The 12,716-nt window shown below is 34.6% G+C and overlaps 1 protein-coding gene across 4 annotated transcripts in view; it reads right to left on the reverse strand.

Moving 5' to 3' along the window:
* The window catches only part of SLC8A1 (solute carrier family 8 member A1), a 365,779-nt gene that overhangs the window by 51,043 nt on the left and 302,020 nt on the right, over positions 1 to 12,716 (reverse strand). For 3 of the 4 annotated variants that reach the window (XM_051975164.1, XM_051975162.1, XM_051975163.1), the window contains 2 exons: positions 7,713 to 7,840; positions 3,657 to 3,756 (listed from right to left, as the gene is read on the reverse strand). In XM_051975164.1, coding sequence (XP_051831124.1) covers positions 3,657 to 3,756; positions 7,713 to 7,840 — 228 coding nt within the window. Of the gene's footprint in view, positions 1 to 3,656; positions 3,757 to 7,712; positions 7,841 to 12,020; positions 12,090 to 12,716 lie in introns of all 4 variants that reach the window. The other variant, XM_051975165.1, reaches the window with a different exon arrangement.

Below are 12,716 nucleotides of genomic sequence, written 5' to 3' on the forward strand. Positions count from 1 at the left end.
TAAAGAGGGGGATTTATCCATTGGTTATTGTTACACAATAAATTAGCCATAGTCAAAAGTTTTCTTCTCTATAACATAAGCTGCTCTCTTGGACTAGACCATATATTTCATTTATTGGGATTGGCTGCAAGTTCTTGGCCTTATTAATATCATGCTCTGAACAATTATTCAGTTATTCTGAAGAATTAGAGTTATGATAAGAGGGTCAATGTGCTATAGATAGAAGGACAAAGGAAAAAGTAGATTCAAATCCTGCCTCCGATGAGGATCAGGATGGAGGCAGCTAGAAGGCTCAGTGGATAAAGTGCTATGCCTAGAGTCAGGAAGACCTGAGTTCAAATTCAGCCTTAGATACTCACTAGCTCTGTAATTAACCTTTGCTTGCCTTAATGTACTGAAAAAGGAAATGAGGTCGAGCCAGTATCTTTAACAAGAGAACTCCAAATGGGATCATGAAGAGACACAATTGAACAAGTAAACACAAACCATCTTCAAGTCTCTTAACCTTTCATGGATTATCCTGGGAGACCCTTAAACTCTCAGGGTCTCAAGCAATTAAAACCCTAAATTATAGATTAGCAGCTGATCTACATGAGGAGAGAATTTATCAATGGAAAATCTTACATACAAATATACTACATGTACATATTGGGTATATATCTGTATGTGAATACTCACTATATACATGTACATGAGCACACATGCACAAATATGGATACACATATGTTGGTATATATGTAAAGGAATATTTATCAGCATATGTTTTGAAATGTATTATATAAAATACATATATTATACATAATTTCTGTTTATAGATGTTGTTTTTTATATATGGATATATTCATATACATTTACATCTTTGATTTCATTGGTACTGTTCTTTTATCATAAGTAAGGAAACAGGATAGAGCACCAGTCCTGAAATCAGGACACTTCCTAGCTGTGTGATCTTGGGCAACTCAGTTGATCCCAATTGCCTCAGCAAACAAATAAAGAAAAAAGGCTCATTTAACTAATCTAAGCATGCCTGTGGTAAGCTTGATTAAAGATGCATTTATTTTAAAAAACTGATTGTATTCTGAACCCATAGAGTTAAAATACTAAATAAATGTCTTATTATAGTTATCATTTATAATAGCCCAGGATTATTTATGGTCATCACAGATCATAATTGCCAGGGACTTTGAAGAATGTCTAGTTTATGTCCACTTACTTTATAAAGAAGCTGAAGCCCCTAGGATAAGGTGAAGCCCCTAGGGTAAAGATTGATCACACACACATACACATACACATACACAAACACATTAATTCACAGAATAAAGAACACTGGATGTGGAATCAGAAGAATTTTTGGTTTATTCATTTTTACCTTCTTTGACCATGGCCAAATCATTTCAATTCTGAAGATAGTCTCATTTCCTCCATTATATAATGCAAAGGTTGGTCTAAATGATCCTTATATTCCTTTTCTTCTCCAATCAATAATAATATAATATGGGGAACAGTCAGAGATATAAGGTTTGCTTGTTATTTAATTGTTACATAATGAATTCATAATATATTTTGATTGATGTAACATACACAGAGATATGTTCCAGACTAGCAGATTTGTCACAAATTTACTTCATGGTTCTGTAAGCAATTCATTTCTATTTCTTTTGTAAAAAAGAGAATAAGTCATACCTCATTATTAGGACTGAGGTCGAGACAAGTATTAACTAGAATTATGGAACCATAGTGCTTTAAACATCAGAGATATCTTTTTCAGTTCCTTTGCTTCAGAACAAAGAGTTGTTGGGGTTTCCTAACATATTTCTTTTGAATGGTTACAGCAATTTAAAGTTCATAAAATGGAAGTGGAAGAAGTGAAAGAAATGAAAAAACAGCACTAATTATGAACAGCACTAATAATAAAATGACAAAAATCTTGTCTATTTTCTTTTCCCACAGAACTGTTGTGTTTTTTTTTGTTTCTTTTTAAGAGAGTTTTGTAATAAGCAATATTCTATAAATAAGTGATTTTTTTCTGTATTTGATACATTTGAGGGATATGCAGGATAGTTTTAGGATCCATAATTGAACATATAATATCTGAGTTATTTTCAGTAAGTAAGGCAAATTTATTAGGCCCCTTTCTGCATCAGATACACATACACACACATCTTGTATTTATGTTATTTACGTTTTGTACCTCCGATTAGAAAATAGCATCTTGAGGACAGGCTTTTTTTTTTTTTTAACCTGAGAATTAACATACCACCAGGGATATAGTAAACACTTAACAGCTACTTGTATACTGAATCTCATTAATATGTAGCAAGTACTATAGCTAAGTAATTTCTGCCTCCCCTCCAACTCCCAAATTCTATATTCTACCTTTTTAGCAAGAAATATCTCCACCATATTATTGCTCTGTAAAAAATGACCAGCAAGATGAATACAGAGAGGATTGGTGAGACTTTCATGAACTGATGCTAAGTGAAATGATCAGAACCAGGAGATCATTATATAACTCAACGACGATACTGTATGAGGATGTATTCTGATGGAAGTGGATTTCTTTGACAAAGAGACCTAACTCAGTTTCAATTGATCAAGGATGGACAGAAGCAGCTACACCCAAAGAAAGAACACTGGGAAATGAATGCAAACTGTTTGCATTTTTCTTTTTCTTCCCAGGTTATTTTTACCTTTTGAATCCAATTCTTCCTGTGCAACAAGAGAACTGTTCGGTTCTGCACACATATATTGTATCTAGGATACACTGTGACATATTTAACTTATATAGGATTGCTTGCCATCTGGGGGAGGAGGTGAAGGGAGGGAGGGGAAGTCGGAACAGAAGTGAGTGCAAGGGATAATGTTGTAAAAAAAAAAATTACCCAGGCATGGACTCTGTCAATAAAAAAGTTATAATTTAAAAAAAAATTTAAAAAATAAAACAATGAGCAGGAATCAGAAAAAAAAAAATCTCCATTATAGCTAGAACAAAGGTTTAGTTGAGAATAACATAGTAGAGGAAATTTTTATTGTCATCTTATGCCTTTGGGCTGAGTATTTTTTTTTTTCATATAGACCCCTATGATTGACTTTTTCAATCCATAGGTGAAGACCATAGAAATTTAGAACTAATGGGACTTAGCAAATTATCTGATAATTTTTCTAGCTGTGGATCAAAGAATATTCACGTCCCTTGATTTTTTAGATTCTTTTCTAACACGATTCTATACATACCCCTTACTTTGCATATAAAGAAACCAAACCCTAGATAAATTAAATGATATGTCCAAAGTTATCAAATGAGTTAATGATTGAGTCCCTGGAACCAGAATTGAAGTTTCTTTATCCATTACTCTTTCCATGAAACCACATGGATCTTCTTCATGTCAGGTTTAACATTCATACAAAAAGGTAATACTGAAAGAAGAGGAAAAAATCATATAGTAGATATCTGAAAACACTTGCTTTATGTAGGCAGATAGCATCAATCTGTTCAATAAAAGGAAATGCATGCTTCATATACCTTTTACATCCCATTGGTTTCCCTATAGAGCAGTCTTCTGGCTGGCATGCTGTGGGCTGCTTGACCAGTGGGCTGAGATTGAACTCAGGGATGAGCTATCCTAATTTGATCACATGCAGAAATGGGAACTCACCAGCACTGACAGTGATAGCTTCAATAAACTGTTCTCTCCAGGTGTTAGTCCCAACCACAAGAGCTAGATTTGTCTTCTTAATAAGTTTGTCCACAGTACTCTAAAAAGAGAAAAAAAAAATGAGCTAATTATTGCTGGGCTAGTTAAAGCCTGAGAATATCTAAGATCACTGGCTTTAAAATTCCAGATAAATAAGGGAGAGCAGATGTCAGGCTCAGAACAAGAATGTTGACTTCAATTGCCATTGTATTGAGTATGTATATATGTATATGTGTGTGTGTGTGTGTGTGTGTGTGTGTGTGTCTGTATACACACACACACACACACACACACACACACACACATATATATATATATATATATTTATATTTATATGGAAACATATTAAGAATGACCTCAGTGATTATCATATCAGACATTGAAAACCTCTTTCATTTACCCTGAATGGGATTGGGGGTGCTTTATGAACTTGTTTCTGTTGTTCCATTGTCACTTTGCTGCCTGTAACTGATGTTTTGTTTAGTAATTTTATAAGAGGCCAGAGTTGGTTGAAAAAAAATCCAAAAATATTTTGAATTTTGTAATTAAGTATAATAAAAGAATATACAGGTTATTGTGTAATATACAACAAATGGAGTTTTCTTTTATCTCCATTTTATTAACTTTATTGTTGTTGACCCATCCCTTTTATATTTCCTCTTAAAAAAAAAAAAAAAAAAAAAAAAAAACTTTTCTGTTCTGGGATCAGTTTTTTTGGAAGTCCATCTTTTATTTTATTCCCATCTATTTTTATCACAGTATTTTATTTTATTTCTGTCTATTTTTATCAAAGGTTCATGCCCTTTGATTTTTTTTTTTTTGACATGCATCAAACACTTGGTTCTGTACAATTAAAACTCTCTGGTTTTCCAAAGGTCAATTTTGTCAATAGCTGCAGCCAAGCAATCTTCAACTAAGAAAGCAGGTGATCTACATACAAGACTTTGGATTACACAGACTATGAGGGAGGCATTCCTAGCACAGCGGGGAAGCCTTTCCTGGCTCAACTACATCAACTAATCTACCCATCCACCAAACTTACTGTCAGCATGTCCTCCAAATCCCACTCATTGCAAAGAAACACAAACACACATACAACTTTGATTTAGTTAAAAAATGAATTTGTTTTAATGTTGTGTTGACTATGTAAGAGCTATCTGGGAAAGCATAAGATGTTAAAATATAAAGAGAACTCAGCGTAGTGGCAAAGAGATACCTCATAGAAAAAAGATAAAATCCTTGACCAAGAGTCAATGTCCCACTAGCGATAGGTGAGGATATACACATATATAAATATATGTATGTATGTGTGGATATGTGCAAATATAACAAAGTAGGGTCTTGCATTTGGGACTATATTTTCTGTCTCTGCATCTTTATATGGAATTTTCCTGAAGCCTGCAATGCCTTCTTTTGCTTGTCTCTGCCTCTTAAAATCCTTAGATTCCTTAAATACTTATTTTAGGCTCTCTCTTGTACAAGAAGTTTTTTCTGATATTCAAGTTGCTAGCAATCTTTATGTCATCAAGTTTTCTTACATTTAATGATGTTTTTGACTTAGTATATCACCTCCAGTAATATGTAAATTACTTTATTACAGTTTTTCACTATTTTTGTGTCCCCAAATCATAGCACTATGCTTGCATATAGTAGATGTCAAATAAAAACTTGTACTAAATAGTATTAAAAGCATAAGTTATTAATCAATAAGTAGATATATCATCAATATGTATTATGTAAAAAGGCTTGTCAAAACTAGCTTAATAGGTCTGAAAAAAAGAGTTGGTTAGTCTGAGAGTGAATGTTCTAGCTCTGAATTAATATTAATAATAGTAACAAGAGTTTTTACTACTGGGAATCACAAGATCAAGGGATAAGCACCAGTCTATTCTATTTTGGACTCATCTGTCTCTCCATAAAAAAAAACTAAACAAAGCAAAAAATCCATAACATTTAGGAAGTCAAATTTCTATTTATTTTGTGATACCAGTGAATCTGTTGCTTTCCAGACCCAACAGACATGTTAGAGTAGTCTAGCCAAAGCTATCTATAGGGTTCCTAATCCAGAATCTCTGAACTTTAAAAACATTTTAAAAATAAATTTATTTCAATGCAATTGGTATCCTTTGGAATCTTTCTCATTTTGTTTTGTTCATTTAAAAATATTATTTTTAGAAGGGATCACAGGCTTCATCAGACTGCCAAAGGAGTCTGTGTCATAAAGATGGTTAAGAATTATAAGTTGAAGCCAAAATGGAAAGCATTGATTAGCACAGTATTGGAATCCTTACAAAGTGTTAAATCATTAGAGTTGATAGAGACAATAATTATCTAATTTAGCATGGTATTATTGATCTGATCCTATGAGGAGATGTGATGGGCCAGAACTTGAAACAAGGTTTTAAGTAAAACTGATAGTAACAATGCTTGTGTTCACACCTGTAGAGAGCTCATATAAGCAAGAAGCTTTTAGGGCCAGAGAGCACTCTGGGAGGAAACCCATAATCCCACTCTCAGATCCCACAATCCCTCTCAGAGAAGGAGCATAAATAGAGCTTCAGTGAGCCAGTCAAGTGAGTTCAGAGAGAAGCCCTCTCTCGGAGGCAAGTCAGATCCATTCCATTTTTCACCTTTGTGCTGGCTAGAGGCTGAAGGACAAACCTTTGGATTTGGAGACATTCAGAGGGAGCTCTTGGAACCAAGCAGAAAGATAGGCCTCTAAGAAAAGCTACCCAGGTCCAAGGAAGGAGAAAATAAACATTTGCATTTTATCAGCTGGCTGTATTTTGGAGTGATTATTACTTTTAACTGAAACTAAGGCTGCCTCCAAAAAACCTCCCTGAGAAACCTGCTCTCCCCCAGAGAACCATTCTATTTTAAAGAAGAGAACATCACAGTATAGGGTTACTAAGTGTGTAAAAAAAAGCTCTAATAACTGAACTTTGGCTCCCCTTGCATTATGTATTGTTCAAAGAACAAAATCTTGAGAGAAAAGAAACTTTTAAAAATGTATGCAATTCAGAGCAGTTATTGTTAGAGCTTAGTTTGCATATTTATATCCAGGAACTTTATGATACTTAAGGCTATTCCTGGGATTCAATTGGCAGATATGCCCCATGACCATGTGGGAGGGGGCCATATGGAGGTAAATTGGTGATTATTGCCAAGTCCCTTCCACCATAGGTTTATGTTAGAAGGAAGTTCCAGCTCTTGCTCTTTTAATCTCTGATGGAAATATATTTTCCTATATATTTGATATATTCTAAGTTTTTAAGAGTAGGGTGGTTATTTGAATAATTTTCCTATGAACCTCAGGGAAAGATTTATCCTTGTAAGCTTCCAGAGGGCAGGGATTACATCTTACCTCTCTTTGTATCTCACAGCAATAAGTATTGTGTCTTATACATAATGTGATACTCCATAAATTCTTTATTTTTTGAACACTCAAGCCTACATATTGTTGTTATAAGAACTATGCTTCTATTTCATTGTTTGGTTTCTAAAATAGCCTTTAAAAAAGAGGAAAGTATAGATGAAAGCAGCATCACAGCAGAGATAGCCAAAGGTAGAAGATGAACAAGATAAAGGTAAAATGGTCCTCTCATCTTTAATAATATGTCTACTTTTCTTTGATACATTTTTTTTTCATGTTAACTCTGAATCCCTGTATAGAGAATATTCTTTTTGACTCCATTTTTACCTCCATATTCAAATCTTTCCTTGAAAATTCTGCTATATGAAATCATCTTATAGTCTTTAGAATATTTCATTAAGTTGCTTTGCTTTTTAAACCAGAGACTTGGATTTAGTCTTGCATCCCCTCCCCACTACCATATTCCCAGTATTCCATCTTGAACTCATGAGGCAGTAAGTATTCAAGGTTCTATTTACACTGTTTTTGTTTGCAGTTTAGGTATCATGACCAATGATCTGGACCAGGAGGCCTCCAGGAAGCCCATATGAAATAGAAGCCTGTGGAGGAATTGGCTTTTGAAGTGTCTGTGGTAGCAAATGTACCTTGAATTCATAGGATTCTTCAATGATGATTTCCAGTTTGGTATGTTCTCCTAGGATTGGGCGCCCCAGTTCTGCAATGCGTCGTTCCTCTTCCTCTTTGCTGGTTAGGGGTTGCTTATCATCATCCTCTGCAAAAGGAAAACATGTAAATGCTGAGGAACACAGTCACTTTCACTATGGAATCCTGGTTTCTGGAAAAAGGAGCCCTATTAGGAACAAAACATCAATTACTATATTTTTAGCTAAACCAATTATTTGTATGAAAGTATGACACCTAAAAGATTTTCCTTTGCAAGAGAGAAGTCTATACTCACATCCTTCTTAGACACAACCTACTTTAAATAACTAAAAAAAGACTTCATTTTAAGATAAACATCTCTATTTTCTTATTCATTAAATGTGGTCAAGGCTGCTGGGGGTGAGTTTTAAAATCATGATCTTGCTGTGGATAGTAAGTACTGATTTATCTCAGGATGTGATCCAATGTTACCATCAGTTGAAATAACTCCACCATCTCTTGTGAACAAACAAAAATGAAAATATTATAGAACTAGAGAAATGATGTGAGACAAGGAGACAAGATATGCTTTCTGCTTCAGTGATCTAGTTGGTAATGGGAATTTTGAGAACCAAATATTCCGATCCATCTTTTCCCACCCCTCCTATTGACCTTTCATCCTATCTCACGTCATCCCATCCCATATCTCTGCTAAAGAAATCAACTAATCTGGTATTGCTCAGAACACTTAACCTGCAATTATTAAGAGGAAAGATGGTGAATATTTTTGGGGGAATAAAACATTCATTCCACCTAAGATGATATACATCTATTTAGTATGTACCATGATGAGATTAATGGGGGGAAATAAATAATTACAGTTTACTTCACTTAGGATGAAGATTAATGAGCTGAAATCAAAGCTTCAGAGGGCACAAAATGTAGGAAAAAAGGGGACAGCCCCATGAGTCCTGAACACTTTATCCCTCAAATCAAGAGAGAGAAATAAGCCTAGCCTGTGAATAATGTAGGAAATTTCAGAAAATCTTTGGCTATATAGGTAGCATGTAACCTTAAGAGAAATCATGAGCTGGGTTGGTCTCATTTGTGCAGTATAATTGTCTGTCATTGGGATCCTGCCAACAGTGGATAGTTTGTAAGGAAATAGTTTTTTTGCTGATGGGTTACATATGACGAGTATCTTTGGCCTTTTCTATTTAAATAAGGCATCCAGCTTTCTCTCAATATTCTTTTCCATTAAAACTATAGCTTCACTTGGAGGTATAGTTCTACCTCTTTTCATTTTAACTCTTTTTGTTCCCAAATGTAGTACCTAGTACATATGATTAGATTAGTTACTTCCAGATGAAAACAGGCTTCAGGTACAAAGCTGGCAATGATTCTAAGAAGCAGATGGCATAGAAACATTTTCACCATTTTAGGAAAAAGTATATCAAGTGACAAAACAAAATGGGAAGCAAAAGCAAAAAATAAACATGTAAATGAGTCTTATGAAGAATATATAGTCATGCCTTGCTGAAAGGATTTTTAAATAAGTTTTTAAATCACTCAGGATAAGAGCCCCAAAGAAATCCAACTGCAGCTAAAAGATAAATGATCAAGGGCCTTGAACACTTGAACTTTAATGGAAAACAAAGAGAAGAGAGAGGAATTTTATAAGAATTGGGAACTCAGAAAGAATTTAAAGTTGCCTCATGTATAGCTTAGTAAAGGGAGACATTAAAATGATGTAGCTTTTTGATTCCCACTATTTTTGTTCTGTGTACCTATGGTAATAATGACACATGTAATCACACATTAGTAATGTGATTCTTCATAGCAAATTAATGAATTATGTTTGTTGGAAACTGGAAAAAATGTAAAACTCTAGTAATTAAATCTGGAAGGGATTTCAGAAGTCATCCATCTAACTTTATAGCTGAGTAAACTGAGGCTGGAAAAGTTGAATGACTTGACTAAAGTCACACAGTTAATAAATAGGAGAACCATGATTCAAGACCATGCATTTTGACTTTCAACTCAAAAGAGTGTCTTCTTCCTATTATTGTACTTACTGGTTTTTTTCCTCAAGAGGAAGGAGTATTATTAGGATTCTGATTTGAAAGATGAGGTCATTTTAAGAGGATGCTCAGTTTGGTTCCTCTGATAGAAACTTTCTTAAAAGGCTACTTTACATAATATTTTCACTGAGCACAGTGCTGTCCACTATAGTGAATGATATTAGAAAAACATTGCTTAATGAATTTTTGCACCATGCTGAAAGAGAAAGAACTTGTTTCTATTCTGGGTTGCACTATTCTCCTGGTCATGCTTCATATTTTTGTTTTGAATCCTTTCCTCCCATTTTTCACCTCCAATATCCAATTTCCACTTCTTCCATCGAGCTTCTGTTTATCAAACCTACTGTTTTGTGCCTATTTTCTTTCCCAATCTCAACATAACACTTTTATCTTTCATTTTCAGTCTTTTTTTCAGTTGTATCCAACTTTTTGTGACCCAATTTGGGGTTTTCTTGGCAAAGATATTGGCAGGTTTTGCCATTTCCTTTATTTAACTTATTTTATTTTTGAGGAAACAGAGACAAACAGAATAAAGTAAGTTGCCCAGCATTCCACAGCTAATAAAGTACTGGGGCCCTATTTGAACTTGTCACATTCCCCAATGTGTGGGTTTTGCCAAGGCTCTATCCTAGGTAATCTTCTCACTTTTCTCTTTGTACTGTTCTGATGACTTCATCTGCTTCCATTGATGTCATTATGTCTATGCAGATGATGCTTAGAGATATATACACTGCACATTTCTCCCATGACTGCTAATCCGGCAATGCCAACTTGCTATTGAACATATGTCCTGTAAAATTAACATGTTTAAAATAGAACCCATTATCTTCCCCCCTGGCCCAAACCTACAACTCTTACAAATTTCTCCAATTTTCTTGAAAACTGTAATAAACTACGTGTTACCCAGTTTACCAGACTTGGAGTCAGCTTCAAACCCTCTCTTTCTCTTTCTTCCCTCTGGATTCTACTCAGACGACCACTACCCTATTTCAGTCTTTTTCACCTATCATCTGGACTATTGCAATCAAACCCAAATTGGCCTTCTTGCCTGAAATATTTTTTCTGACCCAGCTGTACACCACTACCAATAAAGCATATATCTGTGTCACATCCCTGCTCAATAAACTCCAGTGAGTCATTACCTGTAGAATCAAAGAAAAGCCTTTTTGTTGCCATTTAAAGCTCTTCAAAAACTGGCTCAAACCTACTTTTTTAGCTTTGTAATATATTATTCCTCTTCACACACATAGTCCTGTAACATTGACCTTCAGGAAAAAAGATGACATTTTATTTCCTATTTTCTTTATCTTTTCAAAAGATTTATCTCACACCTAGAATGCCTTCTCTCATTTCTTACATGATCCTCCCCGATGTCTCTACTCACCTCTGATTACTATTTATTATATATCTACTTATATGATAAATGAGCTTTTATTGGGGAAAAGAACATATACACATATAAGTAGAGTTCTAAATGAGAAGGTGGCACTATATTCACTCTTTTTCTTTTTCCAAATAGTCTCATGGTAGGTGGTTCAAGCTCAGACAGATCATACCACTCTGGCCAGATTAAGTCTGGGGATATAATATGTGCTTGTTACCCAAAGATCAGCCAAACTAGGTTGGAAGGGACTCACTGACAGAATGAGATAAATTTTGGAGGGCTATGAAGATTCACCACAATTTCTTATATAGTGTGGAAGGTTTATGACTTGTGGTTATGGGATAAAATCACAGATCTTTTAAGTGCTTGCCTAAGTGAAGCCTGGATAGAAATGGAAATCCAGAGAACCATCTGGAGAACCATCTTAAATTTGATTGTTCTCATCATTTTCAAAACACAACATCAATTTCTCCATTACTGTCATACTCAATATTTTAGTACCCTGACCATTCCTGATTGAAAATATCGAGTACGAGTGTCTGGGCACTCAAAATTAAAGATAAAATCTATGGTTCATAATGGAGGCATTGTGTTAAACTGATAAAGATAGCTAGAAGTATTACTAATGCCATATGCTCCTCACTGACAATACCTTTTTCTTCAGAGTGCCAATAAAGTCATTTGAGCAGTACAATTCTATTTCTCACCAATGTAGTTTTAAAAGTCAACAATCAACAGTGACCAATATATACGAACTGATGGCTGTGCATAAAGTACACCTGAAAGCTTTTAGCTCCGAGTTAATGAAATTGTGGTTTTTGAGGCAACCATGATAAAACCAGTACCTGCGATGTTGATTACAGTGGAGGGAATTGGATGCTCTCTAGCATGAACTTTCCTGAAGACAGGTTGTCCTAGCAAAAGGATTAGCAGAAAATCAGCAGAGTGGATCACATTGATTTGGCTCTGAAACTTCTTGGTGGAGTTAGTCAACTAAATTTCACACACTCACACACATATATATACATGCATGTGTTATTTTTCACTTCAATCCAGGCTTTGGTGTTTTGCCTTACCTCTAGGATCAAGCATTGAAAGCTCTTTATAATCTGGCTCTGACCTTCCTTTCCAGTCTTATTAAATATTGTTATTTTTCATTTACTGTTCAGGCCCATCAAACTGACCTGTGTATACACATTCTCTTAAACAACAGTCAATATCTCATCTCTTGTGATTCTGCACAAATCATCCCCCATTCCTGAAGGCATTTTTATAAACCTGTTCCCTTCAAAATTCACTTTAGATCCTAGCACCTGCATAATTGATTTCTCTAAAACACTACAAGTTTTTCTCTAACTCATTACCTCATACCTCTTTTACTTATATTTTATATTCTAATCTTACAAGCTCCTTGAAGGTAGGGACAGTTTTCTTTTATTTTCACATCTGCAACATTTAATATAGTGTTTGATATACAATAGGTACTTAATAAATGCCTACTATGCTGAGCAAAACAACTACAGATGGAATTCTTTTTAAAA

The sequence above is a fragment of the Antechinus flavipes genome, chromosome 2 (genome assembly GCF_016432865.1).
Source record: "Antechinus flavipes isolate AdamAnt ecotype Samford, QLD, Australia chromosome 2, AdamAnt_v2, whole genome shotgun sequence".
Taxonomy (NCBI): domain Eukaryota; kingdom Metazoa; phylum Chordata; class Mammalia; order Dasyuromorphia; family Dasyuridae; genus Antechinus; species Antechinus flavipes.